The following is a 21770-nucleotide window of genomic DNA, read 5'->3' on the forward strand; positions in this document are numbered from 1 at the left end:
TCAGTTCAGAGTAAGACTGAGTGTGGACTCACCTTGTAACTGGCCACAGCTCCACAGGGTAGAGCGGAAGACAGCGGCGATGACAGCGACGTGGATGATGACCCGGCCTCAGGGACCTCGGTCCGGGTCCAAGCCCAGTCAGAGGATGTCACTGCTGGGGAGAGGAGTGAGGAGGAGGGGGTTGTGGAACCAGGACCAGGTGACAGGACTGGAGGTCAGGTCATAAGTGGCGTAGGGATCTGTGTTCCTGTATAGAGTCTTTATAGTCATCATCGGGGGGGGGCGGTTGGTTATGTTTTCCTCCAATGACCACAGACCAGGAACTGTATGTGTCCCAGCAGCTGTGGAAAAGTGAATTACCTTGCGGTGAAAGAGAATGTATTTCTTGCAAAGTTGATTAATGGCCATCAGATGTTTTGTGTTTCCATGGAAATAATATAAAGTGACATTTTGTAATGTTTTGCTAAATTACATTTTCTTTTTCACTGTACAAGACTGACCACAGAAAAAGTTTGCTTTGTAAATGCAGGAATTTGATTTGTGTAAAGACAAGAGCAGATGTTTCTCCTGAGTGTGGAAGTGTGATGAAAACAGAGTTTATATCCAAACAGGTTTTAATAAGATGCATATTAAAAATGTGTGATGGTGAATTTGTGTTCAGAGTGTTTACTGGAGGCCAGGCTGGTGGATGTTGCTGAAAGACAGGCCGAAGCCCTCTTCCAGTACGCTGTCACTGGGGACATTCGCTACCTGCTGGCTCCACAGCACCACCTCATGGCGGCCCAGGATGAGAACGGTGACACGTACGTCCCCCTTAAAACACCCAGTAGCTCCACTGATTTGCTGTAGTGTTGGGTTGGCCTTGAGGCTTCTCCAGGAGCTCATTCTGATGTGTGCCTGTCCTGCGTTTCTCCAGAGGCCTCCACCTGGGGGTGATTCACAGCCAGACTGACGCGGTCCGGAGTTTTGCCCAGGTCCTGTCTGCCCTGCCTGGGGAGGATGTGCTCAACATGCGGAACGACCTCTACCAGGTGAATGAACCGTGCTGTAACACGGGAATGAACCGTGCTGTAACACGGGAATGAACCGTGCTGTAACACGGGAATGAACCGTGCTGTAACACGGGAATGAACCGTGCTGTAACACGGGAATAATCTGTGTCCGTCTATCCCAGACTCCTTTGCACCTAGCGGTGATAACCCAGCAGAAGGAGGCAGCCGAGGCCCTTATATTGGCTGGAGCGGATGTCACTCTGACTGATCGCCACGGAAACACAGCTCTTCACCTGGCTGCCCAGCAGAAGGAGGGAGTGATGGTGGAATTCCTCCTGAGACACAGAGAGCTGGTAGAACTAGTGGACCTCCCCAACGCATCAGGTAAACTCCACCCCACAGCAAGTACGACACACAGCCAGTTTAACTCCACCCCACAGCAAGTACGACACACAGCCAGTTTAACTCATACTAGTGTGTGGACACTGATTTCTGACCACCGACAGTCAGTTCTTTTAAAGCTGTTTGTCCTCTGAAGCATAAGACTTATTTTTCCTGAAATCCTTACTTTTTAAATTATTGTAAATTAAATAAAACAATTGTTTCCTTGCTTGAAACATTTTATTGCACAAATAAAAACCAGGAGTACAGTTTATTTTTTTAATTAAAGCAGGAACAAAATGACAGCTGGTAGTTATGTCTGAAATATGATAATTAAAACAGTAGATTTTAGCAAACAAAGGTGATCAGTTTCAATTCAGTGTGTCCTATCATTTTAAATGTCAACTGGACTAGAAAGTGCTTGTGTCCTTCAGGCCGCTGCTGCCTCCACCTGGCCGTCTTGGCCAACAGCCTGAGCTCCGTCAGGAACCTTCTGTTGAGCGGGGGCAGTGTGGAGGTCCAGGAGAGAAGCTGCGGCCGGACGGCGCTACATCTGGCCACGGAGCTGGACAACGTGTCTCTGTCTGGATGCCTGCTTCTGGAGGTGTGTGCTGCAGAACCCACGTGGCGTCAGGCGTGTGGCGTCAGGCGTGTGGCGTCAGGCGTGTGGCGTCAGGCGTGTGGCGTCAGGCGTGTGGCGTCAGGCGTGTGGCGTCAGGCGTGTGGCGTCAGGCGTGTGTTGACTGTTCTTTTCCCCCACAGGGAAACGCTAATGTGGACAGCTGTACCTACAATGGCTCCAGTCCTCTTCACATAGCAGCAGGCAGAGGCTCCGTCAAACTGACCGCTCTGCTAATGGCTGCAGGTGTGGTCAAGTTTCATCACACTGCCTTCTTGGCGTCTTAGTTTGATGTCCATTTTGGATGTTTGCTCTGTAACTGTACATTTGTATTGTAGTCCAAGCTCAAATATAGACAGCCCTTCTTAAATTTTTTTGATTGATTTCTAGGTGCTGATCCTCATAAAGAAAACTTTGAGCCCCTGTTCTTCAGAGATGATGAAAACTGTGTGGAAGAGGAGGATGAGGAGGAGCAGGATGAAGGCTACATCCCAGGGACAAGTCCTCTCAACATGGCTGCAACTCCTGAGGTAACTTCCACTGGAACTCCTGGACCAAATCGAACTTTCTTTTTACTGTTAACATCCGTTATTTTATAAATCCACAGGTGTGTAATAAAATATTTGTTATGTTTAAACGTTTGTTACATTTTCTCTCTATTCCTTATGTGTAGGTATTGGAACTTCTGAATGGCAAAGACTACAAGCCAGTGACCCCCACCTCGGTGCTCGTCCCTCCTCAAGGTTGGCTCTTGAGTTTATAACAATCCTCATTATGGACTTTACGGCAGTCTGGGCTCTGGTCCACTGTAGAGTAAATAACCGGCCATGTTTCTGCAGGTGACATGCATAGCCTGGCCTCCGAGACCAAGCGGGCGTTGTGCCAGGCCCTGGGGGGGCCGGAGGGGGGCTGGGAGAGCCTGGCACACACACTGGGGCTGGGCATCCTCAACAGTGCCTTCAGACTGAGCCCCTGTCCTGCCAGCACCCTGCTGGACAGCTACGAGGTACCCCCAGTCCACACTACCCAGCCAGAGACTGGCCTTCAAAACCCAGCTCAAAGTGTTACTTATTGTCTAACATGTCCTAAACTATCGGTGTAGAGCGTTAGTTAACCAGTAATAACGTGTCTATATAAAGGGAGGACCAGTAATAACATGTCTATATAAAGGGAGGACCAGTAATAACGTGTATATAACGGGAGGACCAGTAATAACATGTCTATATAAAGGGAGGACCAGTAATAACGTGTCTATATAACGGGAGGACCAGTAATAACGTGTCTATATAAAGGGAGGACCAGTAATAACGTGTCTATATAACGGGAGGACCAGTAATAACGTGTCTATATAAAGGGAGGACCAGTAATAACGTGTCTATATAACGGGAGGACCAGTAATAACGTGTCTATATAAAGGGAGGACCAGTAATAACGTGTCTATATAAAGGGAGGACCAGTAATAACGTGTCTATATAAAGGGAGGACCAGTAATAACGTGTCTATATAACGGGAGGACCAGTAATAACGTGTCTATATAACGGGAGGACCAGTAATAACGTGTCTATATAACGGGAGGACCAGTAATAACGTGTCTATATAACGGGAGGACCAGTAATAACGTGTCTATATAACGGGAGGACCAGTAATAACGTGTCTATATAACGGGAGGACCAGTAATAACGTGTCTATATAAAGGGAGGACCAGTAATAACGTGTCTATATAACGGGAGGACCAGTAATAACGTGTCTATATAACGGGAGGACCAGTAATAACGTGTCTATATAAAGGGAGGACCAGTAATAACGTGTCTATATAAAGGGAGGACCAGTAATAACGTGTCTATATAAAGGGAGGACCAGTAATAACGTGTCTATATAAAGGGAGGACCAGTAATAACGTGTCTATATAACGGGAGGACCAGTAATAACGTGTCTATATAAAGGGAGGACCAGTAATAACGTGTCTATATAAAGGGAGGACCAGTAATAACGTGTCTATATAAAGGGAGGACCAGTAATAACGTGTCTATATAACGGGAGGACCAGTAATAACGTGTCTATATAAAGGGAGGACCAGTAATAACGTGTCTATATAAAGGGAGGACCAGTAATAACGTGTCTATATAACGGGAGGACCAGTAATAACGTGTCTATATAACGGGAGGACCAGTAATAACGTGTCTATATAAAGGGAGGACCAGTAATAACGTGTCTATATAACGGGAGGACCAGTAATAACGTGTCTATATAAAGGGAGGACCAGTAATAACGTGTCTATATAAAGGGAGGACCAGTAATAACGTGTCTATATAAAGGGAGGACCAGTAATAACGTGTCTATATAACGGGAGGACCAGTAATAACGTGTCTATATAAAGGGAGGACCAGTAATAACGTGTCTATATAAAGGGAGGACCAGTAATAACGTGTCTATATAAAGGGAGGACCAGTAATAACGTGTCTATATAAAGGGAGGACCAGTAATAACGTGTCTATATAATGGGAGGACCAGTAATAACGTGCCTATATAAAGGGAGGACCAGTAATAACGTGCCTATATAAAGGGAGGACCAGTAATAACGTGTCTATATAACGGGAGGACCAGTAATAACGTGTCTATATAACGGGAGGACCAGTAATAACGTGTCTATATAACGGGAGGACCAGTAATAACGTGTCTATATAACGGGAGGACCAGTAATAACGTGTCTATATAAAGGGAGGACCAGTAATAACGTGTCTATATAAAGGGAGGACCAGTAATAACGTGTCTATATAAAGGGAGGACCAGTAATAACGTGTCTATATAACGGGAGGACCAGTAATAACGTGTCTATATAACGGGAGGACCAGTAATAACGTGTCTATATAAAGGGAGGACCAGTAATAACGTGTCTATATAATGGGAGGACCAGTCATAACGTGTCTATATAATGGGAGGACCAGTAATAACGTGTCTATATAAAGGTACCAGTAATAACGTGTCTATATAACGGGAGGACCAGTAATAACGTGTCTATATAAAGGGAGGACCAGTAATAACGTGTCTATATAAAGGGAGGACCAGTAATAACGTGTCTATATAAAGGGAGGACCAGTAATAACGTGTCTATATAACGGGAGGACCAGTAATAACGTGTCTATATAACGGGAGGACCAGTAATAACGTGTCTATATAAAGGGAGGACCAGTAATAACGTGTCTATATAAAGGGAGGACCAGTAATAACGTGTCTATATAATGGGAGGACCAGTAATAACGTGTCTATATAAAGGTACCAGTAATAACGTGTCTATATAACGGGAGGACCAGTAATAACGTGTCTATATAAAGGGAGGACCAGTAATAACGTGTCTATATAACGGGAGGACCAGTAATAACGTGTCTATATAAAGGGAGGACCAGTAATAAAGTGTCTATATAAAGGTACCAGTAATAACGTGTCTAGTATTTGTCTGTGTATTTGACTCCCTTGTTGATGTAATAGTTGTACATGTTTTCTAGGTGTCTGGGGGAATGGTCAAGGGCCTCCTGGAGGGACTCAGGATTGTGGGGAACTGCATGGCTTTGAGTGTACTCGAGGGAGCACTGTCTGAAAAAGAAACTTTAGACCCCCAAAGCACCACACAACTCTTAGGTAAGATTTAACAGAACTCAGGCAGTGGCTGAAGGTACGGTTCATACACTAGCATACCTTCCATGACTTCAGTAGTATCATGTGGAAGTCACCCTCCTGTCGTTCTCTGTATAGATGCCGGCCTGTCAGACCACATTAGGGATCTGAAGCTGGATGGACGGGTGGACAGTGGCGTGTGTGACAGTGGGGTGGAGCTCTCCACAGCTTGACCTCCACAGCTTGACCTCCACAGCTTGACCTCCAAAGCTTGACCTCCACATCAGAGCTTTTCCCTCATCAGGATGTCATGAGGTTTCCACCTCCAACAGGCTATAGACAATCTCTGCCCACAAGAGACAAATGTAACAAGCACTCCTCTTCACACATCATGCTGAATATCCTCACTTTTATATTTGTCCCCATGATATTTGAAAAATATGAGTATTTTGTGTAATGATTTTCTTTCTGGAATACTACAAATATTTTTGAATCTTCGAGTTGTCCTCATGAATGTGCTTTATTCAGGGAACACGCAAAGGTAACAGTAACACCGTATTGAATGGTTTTGGAAAGTAATTGCATTTTCTGAAATAATTTATCACTTATGCAGAATGTATTCTCAACAAGTAATTACATTCAAAATGATATGACCAGACATTCTCTCCACGCTACAGTTCATTTATAGCAAACAAAGATGCAGAAAATGCAGACCTGTTTTGTGTGGTTGTCTGGACCTTAGCAAAGACTGTGTGGCAGCTGAAACAGGAATATCTCTAATATAATTGACTTTACAGAAAGTACAACTTTAAGCGAATTTGGAAAATAATATTCTGCTGGTGTCTGTAATTAGAAGTTGTCCCTGTATATGCTGCAGAAGCAGTACAGTTCACAGGATCGGTCATGGTTCAGGTTCACCCAGCCAGAGACTCTAGCTGTTGAAGTAACACATGGAAATGCTCCACATGGACAGACTGGTTACTGTACAATCGTTTGTATTGCAATCAAGCCACCACTAATAACTGCTCATGCAAAGGTTTTTGTATTACAGGGTGAAATAGAATTTCCTACGGAAGTGGTCTTACCAGTAATATGTAGTTTGTGATGGAATACTGTAAATATCACACTTTGCCTTTTTTAGTGCAGTCCTCCTCCTCTCAGTACCAAAACCATTATGATGACGTTAGTTTCTGTGTGGACGACCGTCTCATTCGATCAGTTGTCGTTGTTTTGACCTGAGGTGTTCCTTTATTGTATCAACTTTTGGTAACACATTATTGTCTCCCTTGAGAACCCCAGGGTGACATTATGGTCTCCCTTGAGAACCCCAGGGTGACATTATGGTCTCCCTTGAGAACCCCAGGGGGACATTATGGTCTCCCTTGAGAACCCCAGGGGGACATTATGGTCTCCCTTGAGAACCCCAGGGTGACATTATGGTCTCCCTTGAGAACCCCAGGGGGACATTATGGTCTCCCTTGAGAACCCCAGGGGGACATTATGGTCTCCCTTGAGAACCCCAGGGGGACATTATGGTCTCCCTTGAGAACCCCAGGGGGACATTATGGTCTCCCTTGAGAACCCCAGGGGGACATTATGGTCTCTTGCCACAATCAAAGTGCGTAAAATAAATAATGAAATAAAAAGAATAGCAAGACACAACCGACGTTTGTCAGACAACACCTAGGTAAAGACCAAATTTATTGAGACAATGTGTTCTGGACAGGTGAGTAAAAGATGGAAATGTTGGTGTGGAAATTCCTTTCAGTTGATAAGAGACTAATAAAAAGTTACTAGAGAGGACTACATTAAGTTACTTTACCGAAGGCAGTAACACCAGCTATTGAAGCTAGGGGGTGTACGTACTCCTGAACTATGAAATAGAATTTTGGTTGATTTGATGAATGATTGTTTAAAAAGACAACTTTCCAGAGGGTGCACCAACTGTTTTTCCTAACTGTATCGGTTTAAGTTGGGGCATAAACTTCCTTTTACAAAGCGTTTGTTGTAAGTTATGATTAGGTTTCTGTCATCAATGCAGTAAATGGCCTAGGTTTTTAATTATCTTATGTTAATATCACATCCAGTTCTTCAAGAAGGTGGCAAAGATTTTAGATAATGGTGCTGTTTTTCGTTTCTTTGCTATTTTGTAATCAGGGCTGCGATTCATTGATATCATAATGTCTTTACAACATTTGTCCTTTTGCCACAAACTGAGAAGTACTATCAGAACCAGTCGACCTTGCTATTGATATTCCTCAACATCTTTAGTTTGAAGCTGTTAACTGGCATTTTTACAGATTACAATAAGCCTCAATGTCTGTTCCAAACGAAAGGTTTGATAGGCACTTCTTCACTTTGTCTGGGACTTAAATATTTATACCTGTGGCTTGTGAAACAGCTTTGTACAGAATGTTATCATGATCCATTTTTTTAAATAAAATTCTTAATTTTGTCCATGTTTTTCCCCCCTCATAATATTCCAGTAGTTACCTATTTTGAGTTGAATTTAACATGGCCTAGTCAGCAGTGTGCACAGATCAGGCTGTGCTGTGTCATCAACCACACTCGATTGCAAACCTAGAATTTAAGGCACAATAGTGATTCTACTTTTACACATCCAGTCCAAAACGGGAAGTTTTAAAAACCAGTGCAGTTCCTCCTGTTTCCCATCTAGTTATCCATCCCCTCTACATGCATCTCTTTTCTAATTCGCTCTCTGGAAATGAAGCACACACCTGAGGCAACACCAGCACATCCCAGACTTTCGACAGGTAAAGAGAACCTAGGTTTCTGCCATCATTTTGGAGCTCCACATTTGGGGCCAAGCGCAGCAGGAATCAAGTCTCAGAGGAAAACCATCCAGGGGCATTTCAGTAGAGTGTCTTCCTCTGCCCTATCCAACTTTAAAGATCAAGGTCATAAACTGCCTTAGTCATTGAAGGGCACCGTTGTTGAGGGACTCCGCACTCCTGAGGAATGTAATGTGTAACCGGAACAACCCTAGACACATCTCAGTGTTCACACGGCTGAAAGGAGTTAAGAAAAATCAGGATATCAAAGCGTTATTTGTTCAACTTTATTGAGAAAAAAAAAGTAACCATTAAATAGCAGAGCTGTTAGTTGATCAGCCATTGACAGCTTTGAATAATGTATTCAGTGCAAAACAGAAGTTTCATGGATGAGTGATTAACTAACAGCTCCCATTCTAAAACAATGCAAAGAAAAGGAGTAACAAAAAAAAAGATTCAACTTTAAGTAAACACATTTGCGCTCCTTGGCTCTCAATTAATTCTCAGCAGCACATAAACCAATTATCTTATTAACATGCATTTTGTTTCTTATTTACTGTAGATACAACTTTTCAGATACAGCAATTCTCCATTCCAACAGTCAGCTAACAGCAAGTGTACAACATTCACATACCTCAGTTCTACAGTGCTATCGGAAAAGCTTACAAAACTTTGCACCATGTTGATCCTCTTTACACACAAATGGTGACATTTGGAGAATCCTCACTTTTTTTGGCACCTTCAAGTGAATTCAATGCAATCAGAAGCTCTTCATAGGTTTCTGTGGTTGGTTTAACAGGTACACAGCACCTGCTCCACTGAGAGTTCTGAGCAATTGGCATCTTTTGGAAAGAAAAAAAGGGGACTTGGAGATTTCCCTTGTTAAGAGCATATGAATATATGTTGAGGGGCAGAATAAAGAAGAAATTACTTAGTTGTTGATGGTAAGGGCTGAATGGGCAACAAAAACAGTGTGATTTAAGGTTTATTCCAGCTACAATGAACAACGACCATGATCTGGTATCACATAGCGTATTTCTGAGTCCATTCCCGGGCTATTCTGTTGTACCTGGGGAATGGGAAAAGAAAGCAATCAGCAAGAAAATTCACTCACAATAGACAAGGGAAACTTCCAGAACAGCACCATGCATTCAGGAAACAGGTTGCCAATCACCTGTCAAAGTTAATACGCATGTTGTTCAAACAAAAGACCCCCTCAGTCCCACCAAATTGGCATTCAATTGAATAATCAGTCCAAGAATATCAAACAGTCAAAATCAAGCCACTAGCCTCATAGGTGTGTATTTATACCAGCTGAGTACTGGCAGCCTTGTGGAGTTAGTTGATGGGACAATTTCAAAGTACCCAAGTGATACTGAGACTATAAAACATGTAAAGTCAACAATTGACTGCAGAGTTAAGCATACCATACAACACCAAACAACCTCATTAACGGTCTCAAACACCCTCAGTGTCAAATGAAGAGTGAGGTATGGATAGATAATAGCCCTAAGAATGCTTCTGTGGCATCATCACATTGGGTGGATTAAGGCAATAAAAACGTGACAAAGCCTGCAGAGAGTTCTGGCCACGTTTCCTGCTCTCCACATCACCTCTGATCACTAAACATAGAAGTGTGTAGTTTTCACATTCCTCATGAAGACACTGGTGACATGGTAGAGATGATGACAATGAGGTTGAGAAGTGGTCAAACAGGCCCTCAGGGTGCCACCAACATCACGCATTTCATAATACAGTCACATCACGATGCAGAGCTCTCTTACCCTAAAGCATAGCGTATTTGTCTGTCCATTCTCTCGCTAATCTATTATACCTGATGTAAAAGGAATTAAAAGGTTTTAGATCTACCGCACAGTGTGACACCTGTTGGTTCAAACCTCCGGGCTATAAAAGGGCATTTTTTGACAGATGATATGGGTGAATAGATGTGCAGTACAGGAACAGAGTGGGGACGGCGCTGGGTCTGCTGTAAACTCACTTGTCAGTGTCTGTTTTGTAGATACGAGCGATCTCGGGCACTAACGGGTCGTCTGGGTTGGGGTCACATAAGAGTGAACAGATGGAGAGAAGAACTGAAACAGATCCAAAAGAAAGGTTAGGAGTGGGTCTCAGGGCAGGAGGTATAATAACATGGAACACACTCATCCTGCTTTTAGAGAACGGTAATGAAACAGACATCCTACCTTCAGAGATAATAAAGCACACACACGCCCCACCTACCTTTAGTGTTAGTCAGTGAAACACATCCTACCTTTGGAGTTAATAACACACACACACACACACACCACACACACCACACACACCACACACACCACACACACCACACACACCACACACACCACACACACCACACACACCACACACACCACACACACCACACCACACACCACACACCACACACCACACACCACACACCACACACCCACACACCCACACACACACCCACACACCCACACACCCACACACACACCCACACACCCACACACCCACACACACCCACACACCCACACACACACACACACACACACACACACACACACACACACACACACACACACACACACACACACACACACACACACACACACACACACACACACACACACACACACCTTTAATGTTGGTCAATGAAACATCCTACCTTTAGAGATAGTTAATGCAGGGGACCATTGTGATCTCAATATATCCAGGCAGATGCTACCGTTACTGTTAATATTTGGGTGATAAATTCTGGTGGTGAACGCAACCTATAAAGAAGAGATTGGACATGCAAGGTAACCATGGAAATTGACGTTCTGAAACCATATTCCTCAACCTCCTGCAAACATCATTAAGTAGCCATTTGAGAAAGGAGGAACAGTAGAAGAAAATGAAATACCTTAGGTGGTTTAAAGGGGTAGTCTGTGGGGAAATGAATTGTCAGAAAAAAAACACCTCCTTGGTATGGACTGTCATTCTGGGGGAAAAGAATGTCCGCACTCACTGAACAACCAGAGCAAACGTGACAAATTAATCAGCAAAAAGTTTGTGGATACTTACAGGACCCATAATTGTAGCTTGCCAATGAAACACTGTCGAAACAGAAAGGACAGGCTGTTAGAGGAACGCTTCAGATGCTTTCAGAAGGTCTGATAAGTGTTTGTCCTTACTGTCATCTCCGACCGGGCCGGCCGAACACTGTGCTGGAGGATCTCTGGCCAGGTCATTCAACTCCTACAACAGAGGAAGCAAACCACTTCCATCATTCCCTGACAACAGTGACATTATTACATCCCCTCCAACACCACATCATCTGTTCTTCTCTGCATAACTTCTGCAGTGGAAAACACATTGCTGCTTCTTCAGGGGACACCCAGCAAAACACCCGATGTGACTGTTACTGCACAGACCGGCCAATCAAACACCACCCGATGTGACTGTTACTGCACAGACCGGCCAATCAAACACCACCCGATGTGACTGTTACTGCACAGACCGGCCAATCAAACAACACCCGATGTGACTGTTACTGCACAGACCGGCCAATCAAACAACACCCGATGTGACTGTTACTGCACAGACCGGCCAATCAGACGGCCGCCGTGGGCAGAAAGTATTGTGTCGTTATTGACTGATGAAACGGGAAATACATTTAAATAATGTGGGCTCAATGACCCCAGCCACAGTAATGGTTTCCTGTGACTAGTCTGTTGCAGTGAACAATGCTCGCAGAGCCTCCTCAACACAAGCACTTCAGCACAACATCTCGGTTGCAGGTTCGAGTAGGAGTTTCATATGGATGAGAGAATGTTTGTCACAAAATAAAGAGCTCTATCCTTAAGCAAGTCTTCTACAGGAAGGAAGCTGTGGGCTGTGTTGAAGTTGGTCTCAGAGGGCGTCTGTGCCAAAAGGAGCTTGATTACAGCCATATGGCTGGTCGTGGGACAAAATGTTTACATTATTGCTGTCCCCAACAACATTTGAAGACGTGCAAGTCCACTCGATTGGCCAACATTTAGAATTACTCTGAGCACCGCCCCAGTCTGATGCCTTGAAAGCACAGATTCATTAAAGCACAAATGTGTCAGGGGCAATATTAGTATGTGGGAAGTCAAAGATCAAGATAAAAATACGTTCAATTACTGCTTCAATATGCGCCTGAAATCATGGAGGAGTTTTCAACACAATGCATTTTCATGTTCCAGGATGTGTTTTAGATGTGCTTGGCTGGTCAGGCGCTCTTAGCCTCTACCTTTTGTGCACAAACAGCAGTGTTTCCTACACCACAACAACTGGAAGGCAGGACTCCATGGAACACAGTACAGGTTCGACTGTCATCTAACACCAATTAATGTTCCCTCCATTAGAAGTGCCATATGTATTAATTGCACATCTATACATTCCACTTGCACACACATATCCTTTTAACTTTTTTCTGCACTCTATTTGCACTTCTGGTTAGATGCAAATGACATTTAGTTGTACTGTACTTGTACTTGTTCAATGACAAAGTTGAATCTAATCTACTCCAGCACAAGCAAATACAGCAAACCTGTTGGTAGTGGAGGTTTGAGGATCAGGCGAGGGTCCATTCTACACCACACATTACCAACGTGGAGGGCAGTACTTGTCAACTGGGTGGCATTTCTTCGTTATGATGTCATTCGCAACATGGAACAGCGTTTTTTCATTCCCCAATATTAAAGGTCAGTGGGATTTTCTACACAAATACTGAGCATAAAAAGCATTCATGAAATTGTTCAGACCATTATTGTTCTGGAAAAGATGCTTTGGTTGTAGATAACTAAAAAGCATATGTTTATGTTGTAAACATAAACATCCACTGACCTGGATAGGGGAGTAACTCAGAGTTTAAATCTGGATAAAAGTGGCCAGTAAATGTATATATATTTATTTTTTTACAGCTTTTGTAAGGTGCATGACCAAAAGTGACAATGTTTTCATATAAACAGCTGTTGGTGTTATTCAGCTAAAGGTGGGTGCAAAATTAGGAATAGCCTTTAACAACATGGCTTCACATTCTCAAAAGAAATACACATCACTGACAACAGTAAATAATAGACACAGTTAACAAAGAGCTCCAGTTGGGTTTAGAATGGGTAATTAGTACTGGTCCAAAATATCTAAAAGCATTGTATTTCTAAATGTTGGTGCTTAGATCTGTCCTATTTATTTGGGATGAATCAATTAGGTCAACTCTGAAACTCAGCTACTGTTTAACAATGTAACATGAGCAAGTTGAGGACACTAAACTGCTTGGATTAAGCCCATATAGAAACATGTCATCTCAAAACACAAATGCTTTGGAAAGTCTGTCCATGACAAGGTGTTACTGTGCATTCTTGACCAGAGCCCATTTCTCAAACTCCTAGACTAGTGGTCAACTGTGTGCTTAAGTGTGGCAACTGAGAACATGGAGAAATTGCAGTTGGAAAAGTGCTGCATGCATTGTTCTTAGATGCACAGAGAGAGAATGTCAACACCATACATGTGAATCTCTCCTGGTTCAGGCTGGAGGAGGAGGTCTTTGTGAGAATGTCAACACCATACATGTGAATCTCTCCTGGTTCAGGCTGGAGGAGGAGGTGATCTTTGTGAGAATGTCAACACCATACATGTGAATCTCTCCTGGTTCAGGCTGGAGGAGGAGGTGATCTTTGTGAGAGGTGTTGCTGGTGCAAAAAGGTGCTGAGTTGTCTGTTCAATCAGCTGACGCCATTCGCCACGAATCAATACAACACTACACATGCCACGAGTCATTTCACTGCCCAGAACAGAACTAAATAAAGCCATGATTATAAGGAACTAAATGCCAGCCCAAGTCATGTCAGAGAGCAATAAAACCTTATAGCAGCTAATGGAGAACTTAATCAAATACAAAATACTGCAATTCCCTGTAGGGAGAATTTCAGGAGAAACAGGGAATTAATTCAACCGTAAGTCAAATTTGTAACAACAAAATAAACCCAAAAAAAGACAGTGAGAGAAATGGTTGACTTGGTGAGAAAACCAAACGCTCTCATCTATTTGGAATTTCTTCAGTTTCACCTCAAATGATACAGATCAGCAAGAAGACCTGAAATAAGTCAAGATTTGTTTTCCAGATTTTTAAATAGTTAATAATGTGTGTCTGAATATAGACCTTGGCTTAGAGACATACAGCAATTCTAGACTAGTAGTATAGCCATCACCTCAGCAGCACGTCTATTTTTATACCATAGTTTCTGGAAATGGTAGAGGCCAAAAAAGACACACCAAAATGACACTTGACTTCGAAAGCATGACCAGGTTTATATTTCCAACAAGGGACACCGAACCGAAACCTGCCGCGAACGACATACAACAATCTACCAGTAATCAGGTTTCACCATGACTTGCTAGCTAACGGTAGCTAGGTCCAACAACAGCTAAGACTATACTATACTTAATGGCAAATGAATACATTCACAGATTCGATTCTGAAATTAAGGTACTTGTACTGTGCACTAATGTATTGGTGGCAGGTTTAAAGTTAGTTAAAATTAGCTAAGCTAATACCAGGCCCTGGTGTTCCTAGTCAGTGACTTAAACCAAAGCACGCTTGGCTAGCTTAGCATTTGCAGTAGTGTAGTAGTTACCTAGGTAGATAACAAGAGATGCGATTGAGCCTTGTACCTAGCTAGCCATAATACATCGCCTAACAACAATACAGAATATACAACGTTAACGATTTAAAGAATGTTTCGAGTGAAGTGTCAATCTATTTACCTTGTGAATTCGTTTTAAGGCCATTCTGCCAGTGCGTAGGTGACCGGTTGTTGAGGGAGAACACAGGCTAAGGTTAGCTAGGTGGTGCTAACTAGCATATACAACTTAGCTGTCGTATATTGCGAACTAACGTTAGCTAGCAAGTTAACTAGCTTGACATAAACAGTAAATATGAGCTAATTTTACAATCAATAAACGGATGTCAATATAGACTGGGTTTTTTTCGCTGTTCCTTGGTAGATAGTCTTTGACTGCACTGATAACGTTGTAGTTACAAACTTGACCAGCCTGTACTTTACGCTAGCTCAGCTCGTTCTTCTTGTCACCACTATGCAGAGAGCAGCAACAATACTAATAGAGTCGCTGCGGAACTTCTTCAAAATAGAAGTCCTGCGTTGAAAGGAAACGGTTGCTAAAACTAGAATCATTGCACAGTCGTAGTACACCATCAGGGTGTTGCGGTCGACTTCTTTTTCTCTCTCAGATCTTCAGGCGCACTCTACGAGATACGCGTGAGTGTGTAAGCCACTACAAGCTGCAGAAGACTTTCGGCTACTATAGAACTACGGAAGCTGATGTTGGAGCACAGGATCATATGAACAGAAGGCTTTCTGTTTATACAAAAAAAACATACATTTAAATAGCGACGTAAAATATACATTATTAATCCACTTCGTTGGAATCCCAAGGTTTCGTTACTGGAAGCAGGAATTATAGGCCATGGGTCTCACTTTGGTTTTTATTTTATTATTTGGTTATATATATTTTTTTAAACAAAGAATTACACACTATATAAAACTGTATAAAATATATGTACTGTTTTCAAAATCGTAAATATGAATGAATTTTATTAGACAGCTGCCACATATGTTAATGTCTTTACCCTATTTGTATTTATCCTTAAAAGGTCTTCACAACTATAATATTGTATAACCAAGAGTGGACATTGAGTACAATATAATGGCTTCCAGGGGCCAAAATGTGGTGGTTACATATTAAAAATATATCTTTGCCAAAGTTATGGAGATAGACATCTATCAAAATGTTGTAGACTTGTAAGTAAGCAGCCCTCTCAAATATGTGGAGCAACTCACAAACATGTAAAGCAACTCACAAATTGAATGCAAGTCACAAATCTGTAAAGTGCTTGTGACAAATGCTGTAACATTCACAAAACATGTCTTACATTTATTTTAGGATCTTGACATATGTTTGTGAAACAATACGCATATTTCTTGAGAGTGGTTTTTATTTGACAGTTGAACTATGTACACTGGTCAAAAAAAATTAAGGGAACACAGAAATCACACACCAGGTCTCTCTCTCTATATATATATACCGAACTGAATATATAAAATAAAATGTTTTACTGTACCTAATGTAATTAGTTGAGAACAAAATTATTTAACAGCAGTCAATGGAAACCAAAATCACCAACCAATTGAGGGCTGGATTCAAACTCACAACGAAAATCTAAGTAAACAATTGAAATCACAAGCTGTTCCAACTTGCGTGAATTTCATCATGGCAACTCATAATGTGACTCAGTAGTGTGTATGGCCAACAATGTTTGGGCATGCTCCTGATGAGACTGCAGATGGTTTCCTGGGGGATCTCCTCCCAGACCTGGATCAGGGCATCCGTGAAATCCTGGACAGTCTGTGGTGGTACTTGGCCACGTCGGATGCACTGATACGTAATATCTCAGAGGATCTCAATTGGATTCAGGTCTGGAGAACGTGAGGGCCAGTCATTGGCATCAATGCCTTCATCATCCAGGAACTGCCTACACACTCTGGCCACATGAGGCCGGACATTGTCCTGCACCAGGAGGAACCCAGGGCCCACTGCACCAGCGTAAGGTCTGAAGGTGGGTCTAAGGATTTCATTTCTGGTACCTAACAGCAGTCAGGGTACCGTTGGCTAGCACATGGAGGTCTGTGCAACCCCCAGACCATCACTGACCCACCACCAATTGGTCATGCTGGATGATGTTGCAGGCAGCATAACATTCAAGCGTCTCCAGACTCTTTCAGATCTGTCACATGCTCAGTGTGAACCTGCTCTCATCTTTGAAGAGAACAGGGCGCCAGTGGCGGACCTGCCAATTCAGGTATTCTCTGGTGGATGCCAATCAAGCTGCACGGTGCTGAGCAGTAAGCATAGGTCCCACTAAAGGACATCAGGCCCTCATGCCACCCTTGTGGAGTCTGTTTATGACAGTTTGGCCAGAAACATGCACACAAGTAGCCCACTAGAGGTCATTTTGTAGGGCTCTGGCAGTGCTCCTCCTGTTTCTCCTCACACACAGCAGCACATACCAATCCTGCTGCTGGGTTGATGTCCTTCTACGGCCCTGTCCAGCTCTCTCTGTGTAACAGCCGTCTCCTGGTATCTCCTCCATGCTCTTGAAACTTTACTGGGAGGCACAGCAAACCTTGCGACAGTATGGATGTGCCATTCTGGAGGAGCTGGACTGCCTGTGCACACTGAATGGGCTGCAGGTACCGCCTTGTGTTACCAGTAGTGACAAGGACACTAGCAAAATGCAAAACTAGAGAAAAATCAGTCAGGAAGGATGAGGAGAGTGCGATGGTTCAAGTGTAGTGAGTGCAAAAAGTGAGGCAAAAGGGAAAGAAAACAAAGAGTGATAACAATTAAACTTTTTATATATATGTTGGGCATTCAGGAAAAAACGACAGCAGCTGGAGATTGATGGCAGCAGTGCTATGTGTGTTGCTTTCTCACTACACCTCACAGATTATTGTTTGTCACTCTTACCGTGAGGTGCAGTGAGGAAGCAACACACATATACACAACTGAATAGTGACAGAGAACAGGTGCATCCTCTGGATGCGCTGCTGCCATCAGATTCCTGCCGGTGGTTAGTACACTGGTGAGGTGGAGCGCCGGAGAGGCAGGGGAGCTGCTGTGCCACACGGAGCAGACATTACAGAGAGAGCAATTGCCTGTGGCCACCACCTGCAAAACCATTCCCTTTTTGGGAGTTGTCTTGCTGTTGCCTCTCCAGTGTATCTGTTGTCACTTTCATTTGCACCAAAACAGGTGACATTGATTCACAATCGCTTATGCTTCCTAACTGGACAGATTGATATCCCTGAAGTTTCATATACTTGGTGTTATACTGTGATGTTTACATGTTCCCTTCATTTTCTTGAGCAGTGTATTTGTGACTCGCTGTTTATATTTGTGTCTCGTGTTATGGAAATTCTTGAAATAATGTACATTTGAGAAATGTCTTATTTTCTATTACCTGGTATGTAACTCTGGTCTTTGTTTGTGACGCACATGTCTGTATAATATCTTAATATCTGTTAATCTGCTTAAACCAATAAGGGTATCTGTCCTTTGTTCCTTAGGAATGTGGCCCATTGAGGAAAGTAGGGGCAATTGGCCTCTTTAGGTAAACACATAGGGCAGGAAGGATAAGGTGGGGGGACAGCCTGCCCTTTGGGTGAAACCTGTGTGACATAAGACAGCTGAGCAGTATCTTACCACACCCCTTTCAACTGTAATAAATATGGACTGTTCATGTATTTTCCTCAGATTCCTCAGATGATTATTCTGTAAGCTTTTGACGAGTCTCTCTATTTGCAAATAAACTGTTAATTATGCCAAGATAATTTTGCCTCTGTACTTCTTTAAGAGTTCCTGTCGATGGAATTACCATACCACTCGCTACTTACAAGTTAACAACATTTTGATAGAAATCTCAGTACAAATTTCTTAGCCTTTAATTCAAAGTAGTTTGTCTAAATGGCAAAACTGGCAAGGTTTCCCTTTGTATATTGCTCTTTGTTACTGTTTTAGTACTCTAGATTTCAGTTTCATCTGCCTTTTCTTTTGTACTGGCTCCACACATATGACAGAAGAAGCAGGAGTGCCTGAAAAAAATAGAGAAAACCTAATTATTTTTCTTATTTTAGCCATTAATGTTAATGATTTAATGTAACAATTTGACCAGAAATAATGCAAAAATAAATGTATTTTTATGGATTATGTCACGTAAAGGTCCTGAATGTGGGAAATTAATTGTTAGACACTACATAATGCACAGATATACTGTACAACAAGTAGTATAATTACTGTGGCCACAAGAGGAAATCACACCTGAATCACAGAAAAAATAATCTAAAAGATTGCAGAACGTGACAGAGAAGCCCCTCCCTTGACTTACACTCTAGTATGAGAGACTTTGTAAATTCATCTTATTTATTTGATGAGTATGTTTTTCACTGAATAAACCTGGCTTGAGCTTTCCCATTCTGTCTTGACTTTGCCTTTCATAAGAACCTTTCACTTTAATCAACATCTATTGACAACATTTACGTAAAGTTTGTGTAGAATTTACATAGCGTGTCCCTTCATGCTGTGATGTAGCCTATATTTAAATTTCCTGATTAAAATAAACTCAGATTCAGTCAGCAATGCATTTCTAAGTTTTCTCAGTTTCCTCCAGTTTAAAATTTTAGGAGGAGATGAGGTCCTGGTATACAGCTGAGGATTACCTGGTTTGGGGGGCCCGTTGCTGTCCCTGTCCTTGTCCACCTGGTCATACTTCTGACCTAGTCTAAAATCAAATAGCCTCTGGATTTAGCCCAGAGAAATTTATTAATTATTCCAATTGGAGTCTTAATATCTCACCCGGCAAAGCCAGAAGAGGACTGGTCACCCCTCTGAGCCTGGGTCCTCTCTAGGTTTCTTCCTAAAATTTGGCCTTCTTAGGGAGTTTTTCCTAGTGTTAGATTCTGTCCATTTGTGATCCATGAACAAAATGAATGCAACCGGAAGTCAGGGGAGAGCCTTTATTCAGCATGAGGTTTATGATGATAACCTTCCATAGTTCTTTCATTGTTCTCTCCAAATGCTTACAACGTAAACACAGTCATTTATACCAGGACACATAGGAGGTGGTCAGTGTTCATAGCCAACCATTACACAGACTATTATAAGAAATAGTTTGTCCTACAAAATACCCTTGTATGGCGTATTTCAACCTATGACTCAAGGGTCTATTCAGAGAGTCCTATGACAGTCACACACAGTTCCTAGCAGGTGGTATGGACAGGGTGTTTGGGACCCATCAGTAATGGGGCATCACATTTCCTACCTAGTGTCCTCCATACAAAGATAGTTAGTACTCTCATACATTGTGTCAAGCTTAATTCAGTTACTTTCATGCTCAATATCTATCACTAGCCACTGAAATTCAACACTACTGTTGTTTGCTCCTTGGGGTTTAAGGCCAGGTGTCTCCGGAAAGCACTTTGTGACAACTGCTGTTGCCTGACAGATCAACATGTGATAATGTTTCATGTGATAATGTTTCATGTGATAATGTTTCATGTTTCAGGGTTTATTTGTCAAAGGCAGTGGACAACACCGCGTCATCCTTGTGACATGGCACCGACAACTATGTAGTGATAGTTAAGCAGAAGACCATACAGGTGCTGGTCATACAATTAGAATATCATCAAAAAGTTCATTTATTTCAGTAATTCCATTCAAAAAGTGAAACTTGTATAATGTATACATTCATTCCACACAGACTGATATATTTCAAGTGTTTATTTCTTTAAGTTTTGATGATTATAACTGACAACTAATGAAAACCCCAAATTCAGTATCTCAGAAAATGTGAATATTGTGAAAAGGTTCAATTTTGAAGATACCTGGTGCCCCACTCTAATCAGCGAATTTACCCAAAACACTTGCAAAGGCTTTTAAATGGTCTCTCAGTCTAGTTCTGTAGGCAACACAATCATGGGGAAGACTGCTGACTTGACTGCTGTCCAAAAGACGACCATTGACACCTTGCACAAGGAGGGCAAGACGCAAAAGGTCATAGCTAAAGAGGCTGGCTGTTCACAGAGCTCTGTGTCCAAGCACATTAATAGGGAGGTGAAGGGAAGGAAAAGATGTGGTAGAAAAAAGTGTACAAGCAATAGGGATAACCGCACCCTGGAGAGGATTGTGAAACAAAACCCATTCAAAAAGGTGGGGGAGATTCACAAAGAGTGGACTGCAGCTGGAGTCAGTGATTCATGAACCACCATGCAAGACGTATGCAAGACTTGGGTTTCAGCTGTCGCATTCCTTGTGTCAAGCCACTCTTGAACAAGACACAGCGTCGGAAGCATCTCGGCTGGGCTAAAGACAGAAAGGACTGGATTGCTGCTGAGTGGTCCAAAGTTATGTTCTCTGATGAAAGTCAATTCAGCATTTCCTTTGGAAATCAAGGTCCCAGAGTCTGGAGGAAGAGAGGAGAGGCACAGAATCCACGTTGCTTGAAGTCCAGTGTAAAGTTTCCACAGTCAGTGATGGTTTGGGGTGCCATGTCATCTGCTGGTGTTTTCTGAGGTCCAAGGTCAACGCTGCCATCTACCAGGAAGTTTTAGAGCACTTCATGCTTCCTGCTGCTGACCAACTTTATGGAGATGCAGATTTCATTTTCCAACAGGACTTGGCACCTGCACACAGTGCCAAAGCTACCGGTACCTGGTTTAAGGACCATTGTATCCCTGTTCTTAATTGGCCAGCAAACTCGCCTGACCTTAACCCGATAGAAAATCTATGGGGTATTGT

At 42.6% G+C, this 21770-nt stretch overlaps 2 protein-coding genes across 5 annotated transcripts in view; one reads left to right on the forward strand and one right to left on the reverse strand.

Annotated features, from left to right (window-relative positions):
• Window positions 1-8059, forward strand: part of nfkb1 (nuclear factor of kappa light polypeptide gene enhancer in B-cells 1) — a 33281-nt gene extending 25222 nt beyond the window's left edge. For all 3 annotated transcript variants that reach the window (XM_029119579.2, XM_029119581.2, XM_029119580.2), the window contains exons 14-24: window positions 50-214; window positions 662-803; window positions 917-1031; window positions 1175-1376; window positions 1808-1977; window positions 2136-2238; window positions 2383-2522; window positions 2666-2735; window positions 2832-2998; window positions 5496-5628; window positions 5743-8059. In XM_029119579.2, the coding sequence (XP_028975412.2) occupies window positions 50-214; window positions 662-803; window positions 917-1031; window positions 1175-1376; window positions 1808-1977; window positions 2136-2238; window positions 2383-2522; window positions 2666-2735; window positions 2832-2998; window positions 5496-5628; window positions 5743-5837 (1502 nt within the window). In that variant the 3' untranslated portion in view covers window positions 5838-8059. The remainder of the gene's footprint in view (window positions 1-49; window positions 215-661; window positions 804-916; window positions 1032-1174; window positions 1377-1807; window positions 1978-2135; window positions 2239-2382; window positions 2523-2665; window positions 2736-2831; window positions 2999-5495; window positions 5629-5742) is intronic.
• Window positions 8060-8668: 609 nt separating this feature from the next.
• Window positions 8669-15542, reverse strand: LOC105029919 (ubiquitin-conjugating enzyme E2 D2). Of its 2 annotated transcripts, XM_010903493.4 has the most exons (8): window positions 15165-15542; window positions 11567-11630; window positions 11457-11488; window positions 11296-11373; window positions 11059-11164; window positions 10396-10489; window positions 10181-10230; window positions 9378-9465 (listed from the first exon to the last, which is right to left on the reverse strand). In XM_010903493.4, the coding sequence occupies exons 1-7, from the start codon at window positions 15186-15188 to the stop codon at window positions 10182-10184; spliced, it is 447 nt and encodes a 148-aa protein (XP_010901795.1). In that variant the 5' UTR covers window positions 15189-15542; the 3' UTR covers window positions 9378-9465; window position 10181. The 2 variants fall into 2 exon arrangements, with proteins under 2 accessions (XP_010901802.1, XP_010901795.1); XM_010903500.3 differs by lacking the exon at window positions 10181-10230 and having other exon boundaries at window positions 8669-9465; window positions 15165-15521.
• Between the last annotated feature and the right edge of the window lie 6228 nt (window positions 15543-21770).

Source organism: Esox lucius, chromosome 4 (assembly GCF_011004845.1).
Source record: "Esox lucius isolate fEsoLuc1 chromosome 4, fEsoLuc1.pri, whole genome shotgun sequence".
In the NCBI taxonomy this organism is placed as follows: domain Eukaryota; kingdom Metazoa; phylum Chordata; class Actinopteri; order Esociformes; family Esocidae; genus Esox; species Esox lucius.